This window comes from Podarcis filfolensis (assembly GCF_964270895.1).
Source record: "Podarcis filfolensis genome assembly, chromosome: 16".
Lineage (NCBI taxonomy): Eukaryota > Metazoa > Chordata > Lepidosauria > Squamata > Lacertidae > Podarcis > Podarcis filfolensis.
In genome coordinates, this window is record NC_139620.1 from 11,428,190 (window position 1) to 11,445,741 (window position 17,552).

General features: G+C 47.7%; 2 protein-coding genes across 3 annotated transcripts in view; one reads left to right on the forward strand and one right to left on the reverse strand.

The window, feature by feature from the left end:
* The first annotated feature begins 2,011 nt into the window (after positions 1–2,011).
* LOC310751873 (calmodulin-1) lies at positions 2,012–11,174 on the forward strand. The gene is made up of 6 exons (XM_083591626.1): positions 2,012–2,291; positions 4,966–4,996; positions 5,662–5,805; positions 6,704–6,810; positions 8,393–8,528; positions 10,519–11,174. Exons 1-6 carry the CDS (start codon positions 2,289–2,291, stop codon positions 10,545–10,547), a joined length of 450 nt encoding a protein of 149 aa, XP_083447752.1. The 5' UTR covers positions 2,012–2,288; the 3' UTR covers positions 10,548–11,174.
* Positions 11,175–12,040: 866 nt separating this feature from the next.
* Positions 12,041–17,552, reverse strand: part of RPS6KA4 (ribosomal protein S6 kinase A4) — a 38,717-nt gene continuing 33,205 nt past the window's right edge. For both annotated transcript variants that reach the window (XM_083591102.1, XM_083591103.1), the window contains exons 16-17: positions 17,272–17,435; positions 12,041–16,196 (exon numbers count right to left, since the gene is read on the reverse strand). In XM_083591102.1, coding sequence (XP_083447228.1) covers positions 15,987–16,196; positions 17,272–17,435 — 374 coding nt within the window. In that variant the 3' untranslated portion in view covers positions 12,041–15,986. The remainder of the gene's footprint in view (positions 16,197–17,271; positions 17,436–17,552) is intronic.

The following is a 17,552-nucleotide window of genomic DNA, read 5'->3' on the forward strand; positions in this document are numbered from 1 at the left end:
CTCTTGTGGTTTCTGTTCAGAATGGTAGTGTTTATGCATGTGCACACAGCCTCTTTCAATTCCCCTGGTAAATCCCAACTCATTCAACAGCACAGTTGTCAGTGGCAGGGGTAGAAGTAGTGCAACTGGTCTGGACTTAACCCCTCAACAGCTTGGGACCAGGTTACTTAAGGGTACATGTGCTCCTCAGATGGGTCACCACTGAGAGTAACACGTGCTTAGATTGTACTAGAAACCAGCAATCTGGAATCAATTATCAGCTGAAATTAGACAGGCACCTAAGTATCTTGATGGCTAGTTGCCAACTGAATGTTTTGGTTTAAGAAGTCTTTCCTTGAGGAGTGACCCAGCTCTTTATGGAATATTAATTTTATATATTAAGATTTTTTTAAAAAGTGTTTGTAGGAATTGTATTCATTGTTTGTTGTGCTTTGATGGCCTCAGGCTGTGACACAGTTTTATACATTTGTTAAAGAATACCTGTTAAACAAGGAGGAGAGCCAGCAGAGAGGTGTTTTATAGGCTGGGTGACTTCCAGACATATGTTTACCTTGATCACGTTGCACAAGTGTGGAATTTGGGATTGGGACAAATAATTAAACCGCCTGAATATCTCTGGGCTTTCTTTTGCTTTTTCAAAACCCATATTTACAGCTGTAAACATAGGTTACGGTAGCTTTCAACCTTTTCTGACATGGGACCCATCTTTAACCGAAACAAGCAGGCAGGGATTTTTCTTTTCACCATAGATATATGGGGGTAATACTGCTGATGCTCATTTATTTTATTGTGACCCACCTGAGACCAGCTTGTGAGCTGGTAGTGGGCTCTGACTCAGCAATTAAAGACTAATGAGTAATCTGTGGGTACTAGCAGACTGGGGCTTGGGGGCCACAGACAATGCTGTGTAGAGGATTGGGCTGTGGGTTTTGGGCACATTACCATAACTTACACCCTTTCCCACAAGAAGTGGGATGTATATGAATTATTCCTGAAAAAGAAACTATTGAATGCGTGTGAAGAGTTGTTAACATGAGTTTTGGTACTTGTCTCTAGAGTGCCTGCCTATGTACCCTTCACACATGATACTCAAGTGTGCTTCTTGTTACTGCCAACTCATTTAATTTTGTGAATTAGGTATTTAAAAATACAATCTGTGAAATCCCTTGGAATTTCAAAACCCTGCAAAAAGGATGGGGAGAACCTTTGCTGGGAGCCCTTCAGATGTTGGACTCCAACTCCCATGAGCCCCCAAGACTAATGGGGAAGCATGATGGGAGTTGTAGTTCAGCAGCACCTGGAGGGCTACAAGGCCCCCAGCCCTGCAGTAAACTGACAAAGGAGTACAGGACAGTTTAACATGCCTTCTGGCTTGCACTCAAAGACTTGAGGAATGAGGTTAGTGCCCCTCCTTTACTGTCCATTTCTGGTCGCCCAGCCACTGCCACAGTGTCCTTTCTCTTGTCAGATCAAGATGAGCAGGTGGCAGCAAAGGTTGCAAGGTTTTTAGCTGGGGCAATTAGAATAAGATCCAGTAGTTGACTATTGATTCAAAACCGTAAAATGCATTTTATATAGTCGACTTTTTATTTATTTTCTTTGTATATCGCGTTGTTGTTTTATTGCTATGGCCGATGGCTGACGCAAATAAAGATTGGTTCATTCATTCATATGCTCCCAGCAGTCCTAAACAGCAAAAGAAATAGGAATTATCGCACCCAGCCATCCCTTTTAAGTAAAGCTCCCCTTTACTTGTGTGTGTGCCCCCCCCCGATTTCCAACTCCCCTTTAATCACCCTCTAAAAAATACCGCCGACAGCATCCCTTTCCCCTCCCCAACTTCCTCTTCCCCGTAACCCACTTATTTACATTCCCGCCCCCTCCTCCTTCCCGGCTCACAACACGCCCTATTTCCTCGCGGCTTTCCCTTTAAGCTGCCTCCCCTGACGCAATGCAGGTGAGGCTAGGCCAATGGGACGTCGGGCGGCGGCGCACGTGACTGCGGAGGGGGCGGGCCCGGGGGTTATTTAAAGGGCCGCCTTTCCTATTGCTGCGGCCGCGGTTGCCGGGGGCTCGCCGGAGGGAGGGGAATGCGCGTGCGCGCGGGGCCCGGGAAGTAACGTTCGGCGCTTGCCGTTAGAGCAGAGGAAGAAGAAGAGGAGGAAGAGGGCGAGCGAGAGCGCTTGCGCGAGCGGGGCAACGGCGACGACTCAGCCCCGGGTGGAGGGAGACGGACGCCAGCCAGGAGCCGAGAGGTCGCAGCGCCGCTTCCCCTCCCCCACGTCACCATGGTGAGCGAGGGAGGGAGGGGGGCTTAAATGGGGAGGGGGCGAAGCGTGAGGTCATGTGAGGAGGGGGGTCTCGACCTGCCCCCCCCCGCAGTGTGGCGTCTTAAGGAGGGAAGGGGTCAGGGCCCTTTTCTCAATGGAGGGCTATATGGGGAGGGGACCCTCTCCAAAATGAAGATCTGTGTGTTGGGGAGGGGTCTTCCACCATGGAGGTCTTACGATGGTCAAGTTCAAGATAAATAAGGTTTTTAGGATTCACATCCCCTCCCCCAAATAGGATGTGCGTGGAGTTGGGTTAATAAAAGATGGGGGGTGCTCCCATGTCTGATGGGGACGGAAGATGGGGGCCTTTGTGGCTTTTATCATATTACTAGGTCACAGGGAGGGGGGCTGGGACATCCCACCAATGATGGCATATTATAGGGTGGAAGCTTATGAAGGTGAAGAAGTGGGAGGGGTTCAAAGTGTCTTTCCTCCTCCCACCCCCCCTTTTTATTTTTACCCATGTTGGGGGTTTGAGGAGCTGGAAGTGGATGGGTTAATAGGAGATGGGTGTAGAGGAAGAAAAAGCTGTATATGGCCAGCTTTCCCCTCCCTTTGCAAAGGATGTGGGGTGATGAAGTCTAAGGGCAATCTTTTAACTTCTCCCCAAAAGCGGGAGGAGTCAAGAAAGGAATTGCCTCAAAAACAGCTGCACCTGTGGAACACCCTCCCCTTAAAAATGAAGGTGGAAGTCTTCTTGGAATGGGCTGGGGCGGAGGAGTCCCAAAAGGCCTCATAAAAGTATGCAGCACTGGCAGAGACTTAAAAAGGTCTTATATGCTGAGGAGGATCCCTTAAATAAGAGTGAGAAGGATTTGATAAAAGTGTGAATAATGGGATAGTCGGGGGGGTCCTCATGTTCCCCCAAAAGTGGGGTGCTCAGCTAAGAGGCAGTTGATAAAAGATGGAGCATTGGGAAGAAAACTCCTGAAGGAGGGTGGTGTAGTGACGAGATAATATGATAAAGGGGTTTGTCTGTCTTGAAATGGGAAGAACATAATAATTTGCAAAATTCAGAGCAGGTGGATAGGAAAGGGGGTGCCTTTAAAAGGAGATTCTGTTGTGTGACTAGAAAACCTCATTTTGAGGGCACTTGAACTGCTGAGAAAGAGAAATGATAGTGGACACCTGATGGGGGAGAAAAAAGGCTTGTGTATGCAAGGGGGGTGAGAGTAAGAAGTGGAAGACACACCCTTTGAGGAGTTGTGTGCTAGCTTGAGAGAATGACTGCGCTTAAGGCATCTCAAGTTTAAAAATGAGATAATGACAATATATAGACAAGGGTATATTTCAAAGTGAGGATGCATAGGAACATTGGAGTTTATTGTGAGGAGTGGATAGTAAATCAGTGTTTTAAAAATGCAAAATAATGTGATTTGTAGAGATTCAGATCATTGGTCCATCTAGCTCAGTACTGTCAATACTGACTGGTAGTGGCTCTCTGGGTTTTCTGGCAGAAGTGCTCCCCAGCCCAGCCTGGAGATGCTGGGGCTTCAACCAGGGACCTTTTGCATGCAAAGGAGGTGCTCTTCCACTGAGCTACAGCCCTTACCTAAGGCCTTGAGAATGGAAATAAAAGGGAGCAGGGGTGAATCCCAAGACAGATGATGGGGTTGGGAGATACAGTATGAGCAGACAGGAGGGAGGATCTGTGCTTGTTCTCCCTCTTCCTCATGTGGTTTCCATTAAAGAAAGAATTAGTGGAAAGACAGTTGAGAAACTGGAAAGAGGAGCTTCCCTGAGAGAGGATTAAAAACTCCCCTTATGATTCTAAAAGGAGACCATTGAAGGGGTTGGTGTGATGTTGGTCACCCACCTTCTGATGAAGAGGGGAGGGGCACATGTTCCCAGGCTCTGTTGTGTCCTCCGACTGAAAATGCAGAGTGTAGCCTTCTTAGGGCAAAGACCTCCCTCTCTTCTGTTTTTGTGCTTATACTGCTTTGTAAACCACCATAAATGTTGGTTATAAATAGAAAAATGCTAACCATCAAAAATGGGTTATTGACACAGGAACTTGGAGCATGTGATAAGGCTACATAACGAAGGGTTAGGAGAACTTGAAGTAGGTGAGGTGGGAGCCATAGGTGGCAGGAGCCCATCCAAGTTTGGAAGCGGGCAGTACAGGGTGCGTGGAGAAGAGAGTCAGAGAGGAGCTGGTGGCCTCATGTTGCCCTTCCTGAAGGCTGAAGTTGATGGACTGTACCTTGGGAAGAGCACCTGCCTTGCATGCAGAAGGTCCCAGCTTCAATCTCCAGGAAGGACCAGGAGAGACCCCAAGCTGAAATCCTGATGAACTGCTAACAATCAGTGTTGACAGTCCTGAGCTTGATGGACAAATGGTCCAAGTAAGCATAAGGCAGGCCTGTGGGGGTGTTCTGCTCTTAGTCCATATCACTCCCTCTACTTGGGTTGAGTGGAGATGTGAGTTGTTGGGAGAGAGTGGAGGCAACAACTGCATTGAGTTCAGAAGTCAATGAGTGTGTGTGTGTGTGTGCATGCGTGCGCGCGTAAGAGAGAGAAAGAGAGAGAAAGAAAACTAAATGGGGTGCGGCTGTCATGGACCAGGAAGGTGAGACCTTCAAAACTTACTGACTTTCTCTCTCCTCCCTCACCATTCTCCATGGCTTTCCTGCAGGCTGATCAGCTGACAGAGGAGCAAATAGCAGGTGAGAAATTATCTTGCTCCTGAGGACAGGAACATTGGCAGCATCTGTCAAAATCTAAAGGGTTGATGGTACCAGTTGTGTGGCATAAATGTCAAGAGAGCCAGCAGTTGGTGCTGGACTTGGTCCTCCATCCAAACTCTAGCTTGGCCCTGAACGTCCTAGCTAAACTCACTGCCTCACAATCTCCCAGCCTTTGCTCCTTTCCTGTGTAAAACAGGAGCATGTGTAATGTCCTTCCTCAAAAATACTTCTCTGAATACTGCTTGACCTCTACCCTACTGATGTAAACACTTAAAGCTAGCTGAGTGTACCTTGTGGGGGGGAGCATGCTGGTGTAGCTGCGTCCTAAAAAAATGCTATTAAAACAGTACTGGGTGTTTGGGCCCAGGATCTTTAAGGGCTGGTGCATTAGGGCGGTTCTATCCCCCAGCAAGACTTGGATAACCTGCATGGGAGAATACTTGCGTTCTTCCCCCATACATAGCCTGGGTACTCCTTCCCCTCTCCATACCTGCCACGGTGATAACTGGGTTTAGGAGGAGGTTACAAATGTACTCAGCTAGCCTCTTTCCTTTCTGGTTTCCTTTCTGAGTTTGGGGGCTGGGACTTGGGTTGGAGGGGGTAATATCTGGCCCTGAGCTATCTCTCTTCCCTGCCTCTCTCAGAGTTCAAAGAGGCCTTCTCCCTCTTTGACAAGGATGGCGATGGCACCATCACCACCAAGGAGCTTGGCACCGTCATGCGCTCCCTGGGGCAGAACCCCACCGAGGCGGAATTGCAAGACATGATCAATGAGGTGGATGCTGATGGTGAGCTGGGCACTCAAGACTCTGGGGACGGGTGGGAAATGGGGTAGTGCTGGAACAGGTATTGGATTGGAACTGGAACAGGCATTGGATTGGAACAGTGCTGGAACTGGAGGATTGGCCCTCCAGTTAGAATTGTCTCGTTTCTTTGGTCCATTTACGTGGTGCAGGTGGGAAATTGACACATTTATTTTAGTCTTTGTAACTTGCCCTAGTGAAAGGTCTCAGGTTTGGGTAACAGTAGTTGCATCCTACAAGATGCATAAGCCCCAATCCTCATTGGTCAGGGCCAAAGTAGAAGATGGAAGTGAACATTTGGAGGATGCTGGGTCCACAGCAGCCTTTTGGGTGAAAGTGACAGCAAGCTGTCCTTGATGTGCTGTTGAAACCTGGGCAGGAAGGTGAGGAGTTGCCTTCTTGAACTCACAGGCTGATCCTAGTGGAAGGACAGGCTGGCTTGGTTGCAGGGGTTTGCCACCTTCTGGACTGATTATTCACCCACCACCCAACTGGGGTCCTGCCCTAGTTGTTCGCGGGTGAACTCCCTTAGCTGCCTTCCCAGCTTGAGGATAATCCAAGTTCAATCACGGAATGTTGTGGCTCCTTCCTAAAGAGAGCAGGGCCTATCTGGCACTTACATGGCCCTTTCCCCTTATTCCCCTCAGTTACTTGAACACACACCTGAAACTGGGTTTCTCCACCCACTCTGGTGTCTGGCAAAGCCATTGTTGCCCCGTCCAGGGGGAAGAGGAAAGCGTCTCCAGTAGCCATTGTTCCCTTGAAAAGTATTGACCCTGCTAGGCGGGAGGGCAGACCAGCGGACAAGACTTCCATGTTGCTACACAGGTGATCTCAGCAGCAGTTTTTTAGGCACAGCACTAAAGAGCTGACCCTTCTCCAGGGAATGGCACCATCGATTTCCCAGAATTCCTCACTATGATGGCTCGGAAGATGAAGGACACAGACAGCGAGGAGGAGATTCGTGAGGCCTTCCGAGTCTTTGACAAGGTAGGGGAGCTAATTTTGTGACGAAAAGACGTTTGCTAGGATTCTACACAACTTGTTCACTAGTGGGACTAGTGGCATTCTGCACATGCTCAGCAGCCCTTTTCTCCAGTGGATGGCCTACAGCAGGAGAGATGTTTATCCCAGGTGTGGGGATCCTTTGGCCCTCCAGATGTTGCCGAACTACAACTCCCATCATTGGCAATGCTTGCTGGGGCTGGGGGGAGTTGTAGTTCAGCAACATCAGCCAAAGGTTCTGCTGTATCCCAGCATATGAGACTTTAATTCCAAGGCCTCAGGATGGGCTTGGAAAGAGATTTCAAGGAGCCCAAGGGTAGGAATTTTTGAGCTGAACCTGAATGCCAAAAGTTCGTTAGGTCACATCAGTCCTATAGCTAGAACACTAAAACTAACACCAGCTTTCTTGCTGGCTAGCTGCTGTCCTTCCTGGTTGGGATCAACACTTTCACAGAGGTTTTACAGTCTCTCTGCCCTTTTAGCTCTGCCGCCTTGTTTTTCTTTGAAGCAAAATTATTCCAATAATTGGGAAAAGGTTGTACAATAGAAACTGCTGCTTTTTAGCCAGAGATTGAAAATTGCTGAACACTTTTCCTAGGAACTACTGGCGGCAAGTCCCGTAGTGGTAAAAGCGTTTCCCCTTAGTGTCGGCCATTATGATCCTCCCTCTTCTACTACAGAGGATGGTTTGGTGTCCTACTAGAGATGCAGTTGGTTCACATGGGAGAACAGTGAAGCCAGCAGGCCTGGCTGATGCTCCGTGTGAACTGGGGATGGAGTTTTAAGTGCTTCCTAGACTCATTTGTGAAGTGCAGCTTTTCGGTGAGTGCAGTAATGTTCCTCACATGATCAGTCTCATTGAGTCGCTTTAGGTTTTATTCTGGGTGCCAAATAAACCCTGGGGCAAGAACTCCTCTTCCATCTGAATCCAGGCCACTTGGCCACCTGGCTAGGACATGAGGAATCTGTTCCCCGGGTTATCACACATGTCCCCCCTCCCATCTTTGCAATTTGAGAGGAAAATGTCAAAACGAAACAAATATGCAAATAAAATAATAAAAAAATCCTTCCAGTAGTACCTTAGAGGCCAACTAAGTTTGTTATTGGTATGAGCTTTCGTGTGCACTGTAAATTTGTAGAGAGGAATGGAGAAAGGGTCTCTTCAAGGAGGAAAACATCTTTACAGAGGAATAAAAGTGGAGGGAGAGAGAAAATAACTGGGTTAGAAGCTGTGTAGCTTGTTTGGAAGTATTGTTCCGTGGTCCACAGCGGAAAGGATCAGTGTGTGAAGTGTGGGAGTTAAGAACATAGGAAGAGCCTTTCTGCTGGATCAGGTCAAAGGTCCATCTATTCCAGCATCCTGTTCTTACAGTGGCCAGCAAGAAGGACCACTGCACAGCCACATTCTCTCCTTGCATAGTCACATGCATCTGTTCTTGATGGTTCTTTCAAAGTGCATTAATTTGCTTTATGGGGAGGATGGACAAGCCTGCCGTGGATGGAGTAATAGGTTATTATGGGTGTCAACATCCTCTGCCTCTCTCCCTTTTCCTGGTTCCACACACAGGATGGCAACGGCTACATCAGTGCTGCAGAGCTGCGTCATGTCATGACCAACTTAGGTGAAAAGCTGACGGATGAAGAAGTTGACGAAATGATCCGGGAAGCTGACATAGATGGGGATGGACAAGTCAATTATGAAGGTGAGGAGGGGAGTTGGATGTGGTGGCACGAGTGGCACCACAGAGCCGCCATCCTCTTGGGCAAGTCATCTTTGTTTCAATGGGTCTTGCTTAGGAATTATGGCCCACATAATTTTCAGAGATTTGTTTAGAAAGATGGATGCTAGAAACTTGTGTAGATCTTTTAAAAAAGGCCCCAAGAACCTCCGTTTTTTCTAAGGTGATGGTTTTGACCTATAAAGCCTTATATGGCTCAGGATCTTAATACCTTAAGGACTGCCTCTCCCCATGCAAACCAACCTGGACCCTGCACTTGTCATCTGGGGCCCTTTTCTATACCCCCCTCCCCGAGAACTTCAGAAAGTGACAACACAAGAATGGGCCTTTTCTGTGGTGGCTCCCCGCCGGTGGAATGCTCTCCCCAGAGAGGCTTGCCTGGCGCCGTAATTACATATCTTTAGGTGCCAGGTGAAAACATTCCTCTTTACCCAGGCCATCATCCATTAAATCATCTATAACCTGTTAAATGTGGGGGGATTGTTACTATGGTTATTTTATTATTAAGCTGTATGTTTTGTTTTTGTGCTGTGTAAACTATGTTCTGCCCAAGGGTCTCTGGATAAAGGGCGGTATATAAATAGAAATAATAACAATGGATAATAATGATGATGATGAAAGGGCAGACTCTGCCCTGGGACAAATAGTGCCCTGGGCAAGAAGAGCCTTCTGTGTGCCCCTCCCCCATGGGCAGTTTTGCAGGGCTGCTCACAGGGCTTATGGGGACTTGGGCAGGTGTGGTATGCCCGTGCTACAAAGACTGATGCATGTGTGTATGAAGTTGGGGGCCATATGAAATAATTGTTGCATCCCATGACTACATGGAAGAATCCTTGCCCGCAACACCTCCTTGCCCTGGGATCAAATTGCCCTAGAGATGTGCTTCAGTTTGTGGGGATAATGGAATAGGGTTTGGCTTGTGCTTCTCCAGAGAACCTCCTCCAAATTCCAAACCCCTTCCGGTGGCCCTTCTTTCTGCTTCCCGGAGCTACATCTCTTCTGGTTGTGATTTGCTGCTGGCCTCCTCTCCGCTGCTCTTGCAGGAAAGCTTTGTGGAGGTTTAGGCCTCTATTCTTCATCATGTTCAGCACACACAATGGCTGGGGCTGCAAGTCCCCCTCCCTGAGCTCCATCACTCTCTCCGCAGCTACCAGAAGTAGGCCATTTGTTGGAATGAGGTAACCAGGCCGGCAAAATCCCCTGGGCCCAGAGTAAGGGTAGAATGGTCTCTAATCTCATTATTGAGTATTTCATTGTGAATATGAGGGTTGGATTCACGATGAGTGCAGTAGCCCAAAAGGAATCTTCAAACGGGAGATCTGTACTTTTGTTGACCCTGCTCATGTATCAGCTGAAGAGTGACTTGAGCAGCTGGAATTTTGCAGGAGTCCATGGGGATACTTGTACATCCTTTACAAGCTACCAGAAGAGGCACTTACTGCCCACTGTGTAGATCTACACAGAGTGCTCCCTGATGGCAACCACTCCAACATCAGTGGTGCAGATATTTGTGCTAAGCTGGGTCATCTTTGTCAAATTCTCTCTCCTGGTAGAGATGCCTTGCAAGTTCATCCATAGTACCAAAATGACTGATGTCTTCCCAAACATCTGAGTAGCACTATGAAGTCTCCTGACACTTTCCCCCCTTACCATTGACAGTAGCAAGCACAGCTTTTCAGAATGGAAGCTTATCAAAACATACTTGCTTTCTTTCCGTGCCAAAGTTTTTAAGCTTTTTGGGCAAAATCACAAAAAGCCGTTTTTGAGCACTGCCATACGTCTGGATATGTCTTGGAAAATCCAGACCTATGGCAACCCTAGGTAAGCACTTAAAAAAAATAAATCCTTTATTTTTATCTTTTCAAATTCATTGGTAGGAGGATATGTTTGGAAAGGTGCCTGCCTCTTGAATGTCCTGATTTACTTCCCTTTCCTGTCTCCTTTGCTCCTGTAGAGTTTGTACAGATGATGACTGCCAAATAAGAGAAGCAGCGGCCACCCCTTTCCCTTTCCCTGTGCAGAATGGAAGGACTTGTCTGCTTACCATAGAAATCTTCTCCAGCTCCTCCTGTCTGTCTGGCACTCAACGCCTCCATTGATGCTTTAGCGGTTTGTGGCCATTCTCTGCTGTCTCTTCCCCCTCCCTCTTGGTTTACATGCTTGTGCCCGCGGTGGGTACAGCTGGGATGGCAGGAAGCCAATGGAGAGCCCTGGCCAGGAGAAGCGACGCAAGGCGCAACTCCTAGCATTGTGGGTGGCCCAGTGGTGGAGAGGGGCTGCCGTAGTGAAGGCGCCCCTCCACCCTTGGCTCCACCGCTGCCTTGTGCCTGCGCTCCCTCCCTCTCCAAAGGCCACACCCCAGTTAGCGTGTAACCCTTGCATCCATGGACTGTTTTGTTCAGCTGAGTGCCTCCTTCCGCCATCTGCAGTTGTCTTCCTGGGAATATCTGCATATCTTGGGTATATTGTAACTGTTAAACCTCTTAATAATTGCCGTGCCCTACCCCCTCTTCCCTTACCTTCCAGTGGCTTCAGGGAATGATTCTGTTCCATTCCAGTTGGTGTATGGTTTCTTTTTCTTCTTTTGAATAAAGTCTGTGTGTTTCAAAAGGATGGGCCCAGCGTGCTTTGTCTAAAGACAGTTTGCTCCTTTAAGGCAATAGGCTGCTTCATCTATTCCTCTCACCGGCTTGGAAACAGATCTCTGTAGAGATCCCCTTCCCATGCAAAAAGCTCCACAGATCCCTTTTCATTCTTGTCTTCCCAGAAACTAGAGAATAGCATTTTCTCACAAGCTTCCCACCTTGTGTGAATCATCACGGGGGCTGTTTCTGGTTCTCTTTTGGTTGGGGGTGGCTTAAAAATGGGGTAGACAGCCAATGGGGCATTTTAGCCTGTAGGGAGGTTTTATTTGTGCATTAGGGGTGTTTATGATGACCTCAGAGCAGCACCAGATTGGTGGAAGTCAGAAGCTACAGCACACTAGGTGTCCAACATGGGGAAAAGTCCAAAAAGTGGGCAAGGCAAGAGAAGGAAATTCTACACTGGCATCCAAAACTGCAAGTGTGGCCACAGGGGCAGACGATGGGGGCTGCAGTTGGATTTCTGGGGCCTAGTGAAAGCACAATCAAGGGATCATCTTGAGTTCTGCATGCTAACCTTGACACATACCCTGTTCCAGGCCTCTTGCACCAAGCTGTGCACATCAAACCAGAGGTTGGGTCTGCTCATCTGGATTTACTGCAGGAATGCATCAACCACACAATTTCCATTTTGCCTTTGGATTATCCTGGGTCCAGTATATATCTATGAAATCAAGTTCAATCTGGCCAGGTTTATCTCATGACTGGTAAGTGCTCCGGTTTTGGCTAAGTGGGCGATTGGACCTTGCTGTTGCATTTGGTGACAACCTCTGTTGCAATTGGAGAGGGAGGCATAGGCTTCCCAGTGCCAAGAGTAAGACAAAACACATTGGCTTCAGAGGTGATTTTTATTTTCAAATAAAAAATACACAAGGTTTGGTTGCATGGATGAGATGCCCCTGATGGCTGGTTCTTGGCCTTTTGTGCTGCTTAGAGAAGGACTTAAGAATACATTCCCACTCAATCCTCCACCATCTCTTCAGCATAGAGTATGGGGGATATGGCAATTAAGACATACACGCACGCACACACATACATATAAACACAAACATACATGGATACCCAGTTCCCCAAGGAGGGGGAGCCCCCCTCCCCAAATGAAAAAAGCTGCCAAGTGCAAAAAACATGAACGAGGGGGAGCAGCTGGCAAGACTCTTTTCGGTAAGCATCTCTGCTACAAATCTAAACTTTTTAAACGGCAGTTATTGTCGTGCTATTCCCAAAAGGGGAAATGTAGTTTTGGTACAGGTGCTGAGAATTCCTTGTTTGAGATCTTTGCAGTTTATTTAAATAGAGTTCCTTAGCTGAGAGTCCACTTAAAACAAGTTAGATGGTTCAAATAAGTCGCGTAGACATATGCCCAGAGTTCCTCTGTTAAACACTGGCCCATTCACACTGGTGATGAAGCAAGAATGAGTTCTCCTGGGAAGAACAGATACGTGTTTCACATTCGCTCGCTCCCAAAGGGAATGGAAGCAGAAGAGCTGTTTTGGGACCCTCTCCCCATCATACTGTGACCAAAACAAACACATTTTCTCTCCTCTAGTCCATTTTCCTTAAATCAGCAAGAAGCATTTGGGAGCTGCCCAGGAAATCCAATTCATCTCCGAAAGAAATTGCACTTTGTCATGCCCAGGAAGGGGGAAAAAGGTTTTTTTGGGAGGGGGAATATCTGCGGTTTCACTTTCCTGCCCCTCTATATCAGTTAAAAAGGGGGGTGGGTGTTGATACTTTGTGAAACACGGAAAAGAAAGCATTTGGTTAAATATTTTCCCTTAAGGTGAACACTTTATATTCTAACACCAAAGCTAGATTAGCTATAAATAGTGAGGTGAGAGCAGTTTTCTTCAGCTGTTGAGGATGTAAGGTGATTACTGAGGGAATTCAAGCTAGTTAAGAGGCTGACCTCACTGCATTTCCTGGGTTGAATGGATACAGCTAGTCAATGCATGAAATAGATTCCAAAATTTCCACTTTTTAGGGTTGGCGAGGGAGGAACCTATTATTTCCCTCTCTCTGGCTTCAAAGTTACCAGGTAGTTTACATCTCTAATTGCACTTCCCTTTAAAGTGACTAACAATGCACTCCTATCTATGTCTACTCAGAAGCAAGTGCTATTGTTTCAGTGAGACTTCCTTCTATGTAAATGTTTAAAGGATTGCTGTCTAAACCTAATTCTCCCTTTTCCTGTATTATTTCAGGGCATTCTGGCATCTCATTATTATTTTACTACAATAACATTTTCATTCCAGATTTGATAATTCTAGACAGACATATACACATGCTTTTCTATTCATACACTTGCTATATACTAGAATTTCTTAGATCTGGGTCTCAATAATCTTTGAGAGCCTGCTGGGTCAGGCCAAAGCTCTATCTGGTCCAGCATTCTGTTCTCACAGTGGCCAGGCAGTTGCCTATGGGGAACACACAAGCAGGAAATGAGGACAGCCTCTTCCGCTGTTTTCCCTCCCATTTTTCAGAAGCATGGTGCTTTTGAGCCGGAAGGTAGTACATAGGCACTAGGACTAATAGCCATGGATAGCCTTGTCCCCCTTTAAAGCCATCCAAATTGGTGGCCATCAACTATGGCTGTGAGTTCCATAGTTAATTGCGCACCTTTTAAATAATTCCTCCCTTTTATCTCTTCTGAATCTCCTACTAGTCTTCATTGGCTGACCTCAGGTTTCAGTCATTCCCCCTTAATCTGATGAACAGATGCTAGGTAATTAGAATCCCTCAGTGCTCTATAAACACGTACAATTATTTGCTTTTAAAAGCTTGGACGCTTGGCAAAATTTGAACATAACCTTTCTGCAACAGTAGTGTAAGCAAAATGGGGTTACAACCCCCCCCCCACACAAATTAATCATAGAATTGTAGAGTCGGAACGGGCCCTCAGGGTCATCTCCAACCCACCTGCAATGCAGAAATCTCAGCTAAAGCATCAGTGACATATGGACATCCAACCTCTGCTTAAAAACTTCAAATGTTGCAACATGACTTTCACATTCATTTATACAGTCACAGATGGGCTGGGTCTTAGTAGTAAAAAAATAAATCTGAATTTTGGAAATGGGATCTCTGTGCAAACTTCCAAGTCGTGATGAGCGAAATTCTAAATTTCTGTTTATTTTAATGATCCTATCCAAGCTAGTGCAATCAGGATCCTGCTCTCAAATTAGAAGTGAGCAAAATTCAACGCTTCCATTTTGTCTGTCTTAAAAAGTGGGAAATAACTGGTTCTAACTAAAATCTGATTCCAAGTGCAGTTACAAGGTGTTAACAGAATTGGATTTAACAATGTGATTTAACAAAGTTCCTTCCCCATCTTTCAACATTTTATCTTGTTCTACCTTTTAAGTGAACAAGGAGATGGGACAGATTTCTGAAGCTGAGAGAATGATTTTCTCTCTTCCCACTGCTAAATTCAAGTGTGTTATCACACAAACTCCACCCCCCAAGCCTGCCTGCAGCATTTTCTTTTATAAAAAACATACAGATATTTCTCTCTTTCTAAAAATATACTCACTCTCTCTCTCCCCCTCAACATTCCCACCCTCTCATCCCATTTTTGTTTCCTGAAGTGCCTGAGCTTTAATATACAAAATCTCCCAGCACAGTAGATTCTGCTGTCATTGTAAGGCAAAAACCAAAGACCCTTTTTGCCCCACATTATCAGAAATTTGGGAGAATCCCTCAGCAGACATCTCCTCCCACCCCCTACCCCACTTTTCTGCAGAGGTTCCTATTTGGCTTGCTAACCCATTTGCATCCACGGTGCATCCTATATTAAATAAAGTGGTGAGTGATTCTGCCCCTTCCCGCCCCCCGCCCTGCTCCGTCCCTGCGATACACAGCCCTTGTTCCCGGCCTGGCCCTGCTCCTCTGGATTGTATCCCCAAGTAGACCCACTGAAACAAATGTTCCCAAGTTAGCATGCCCATTCATTTCAGTGGGTCTGCTCTGTGCATTACTAATGTTAGAGACCACCCTCTGTTGTTTAACAATAGCGGGAGGTGCTGAAAATTTTCCTTGGCACTCGGCTGTGTGCCAGGATAAAAACCTGCCTGTTTTTTGTTGTTGTTTTTTTTTTGGCTGTTTTTTAGCAGCCTTCCCCAGCAGAAAATGTCTACACACACCCTCCCGCAATACATGGTTTTGGACTCAAGGGAGGCAAATCCATGTCTTAATGAAAATAGCTGTTTTTGGCTGGGTTCCTCTTCAATTGTAACCCCTGACCCTAAATCACCTGACTCCAGTCCCTCAGGAAAAGGGACCAGCCCCTCTTATGCTTTCAGGGGGAGGGCTGGGATGCAGAGGCATCACCTCCACATGGCCTCCGCTTGATCAGTGTAATAAAACTCCGCACCTACAACCCAACCTCTCCTGGCCCTGCCTTTGCAACGGGACGGCAGGCCCTGAACCATCAGAAAGGGAACATGGATTTGGTATTTTAAAAGGTGTGGTGCCTTCTTACGGGGCTGCCCTATGGTCTCCTTGTTCTCCCTACAGCAACTGAGTGGCCTGCAAGAAACACAAGGAGTCGTCCTCTGGGCAGGGGGTGGGGGCTGGAAATCTTTCCCCGCAGAGAGAGTTTTCCTCCGAAAGACGTGGGCCACTTTGAACAACAAAACAGACCCCATCATGAATGAAGGTGGGGGTGGAATCGGGAGGTGGGGTGGGGTGGAGGGAGGGGGCTTCCTCCCTCAACAGCAACATAGACAATAAATACCCACTTCCCTCCTGACCAAGCGATGCACCTCCTCTCCCCAGGGTGCTATGAGGGAGGGTCGTGGCAAACTCTGGGAACCTTGGCTTTGTGGGGGCGAGAAGAAGTCGCGGAGGAGGAGGAAGAGGAAGAGGAGGAGCTGCTGCTGCGGCGGGCTTCAGCGCCAGTGCTCGACATCTTCAGTTTGCGTCGCTTGGCAAGGGGGGCGTGCTCCACGCTCTTCAGGAAAAAGCCTTCGCGCTTGCCCTTGTTAAAGGCCTGGGAGAGGAGAAAGAGTTGAAGATTGAGGGTTTGTCCTTTTGTCTCGAAACCCTAGCCACCTTTTTTAGGCTTGTGGGCAAGATTTGGGTTTTTGAAGAAGTGCCAACCCATCTGGTCAATCTCTTCCCACTCCCCCAGATCAGCCAACAACCCTTCTCCAGAGAGCTGGAAAGAAAGTGCTTTTCCAAGTGATGTGGGATCAGATCCAGTAGAATTAAAACTATGTCTTTGAAAGCACACAGCTGAAAGAGAAAGTGGGGAAGAGTGCTGTTTTCCCACTTTCCTCCTTCCACTCTGCATACTTTTCAAGGGAGAAGGTAACCACCCTCACTGGATGGTAAAGCTGCCATTCGACTGTATTTACTGTATTTTTCGCTCCACAAGACGCACTTTTTCCCTCTTAAAATCTAAAGGGAAATGTCTGTGCGTCTTATGGAGCGAATGTGTGGTCCCTGGGGCTGGGGAACCCGGGCTTCCCCCGCCAGCCCCACAAGCTCGGGGAGCAGCGGGAAGGCTGTGCGCAGTCTTTCCGCTGCTCCCCGACCTGCTTTTTGGGGCTGGCGGTGGGGGAAACCCAGGCTTTTGCGGGAGGTGGGGGACGGGACAGAGCGTGGCTGCCCTTCTCCCTCCTCGTGGAAAAGCCCCCAAGAGCCACACACACGCTCCACGCGGCTCATGAAAGGGAGTGCTGAGCAGAGCCTGGGATGCATACAGGCTCTGCTCAGCACTCCCTTTAAATAATATTTTTTTTCTTGAATGCCACCCCCCCCCCCCAAAAAAGTAGGTGCGCCTTATGGAGCGAAAAATATGGTATTCCTCTCAACACTCAGGCCCAACATAACACGAAAAGCAGTGTTCGGGAAACAAGATGGCCGTTGCTCCAGAGGAGCTTTGCCACGCCTTAAGGTTCATAGGGTGAGTGTAACCTATGAACCTTGCAGGCCGCACCAGCATAGGAGTGCCCCCCCACCCCCGGCAGGATCCTCTGAACCCTGGTGCTCCCCAGCGAGTACATTTCGTCTCATTCGGTTCCCCCATAGAAACTTCCTGCTTGGGTTGTCCAACTTCTTACCATAAAGGCAACGTTGACGCCAGTTCGCACGGCAGGCCCTGAGCTCTCCAGAATGTCCGGAGTCATGAGGGGTGTGGAAGAGAGGGCACTTCCATCTTGGAGCCACTCGCTGTAGCGCAAGCTCGACATCTTCAGCCGCTTGACAGGATCCACTGTGAGGAGGCCTGAGAAGAAGAGAGCAAGCGAGGAAGAGGGAAGACGCATTAGCAATGCTTACAGACCTTCTGAAATCCCCAAATCCATAGATAACCCTCCCTGCTTCACCATTTGATTTGAGGGTT

What these genes read in the sequence shown, in the direction of transcription:
- LOC310751873 (XM_083591626.1), top strand. An exon ending in CAATGAGGTGGATGCTGATG is followed by an intron (nt 5,806 to 6,703) that starts GTGAGCTGGGCA and finishes ACCCTTCTCCAG; the next exon opens with GGAATGGCACCATCGATTTC. An exon ending in CCTTCCGAGTCTTTGACAAG is followed by an intron (nt 6,811 to 8,392) that starts GTAGGGGAGCTA and finishes TTCCACACACAG; the next exon opens with GATGGCAACGGCTACATCAG.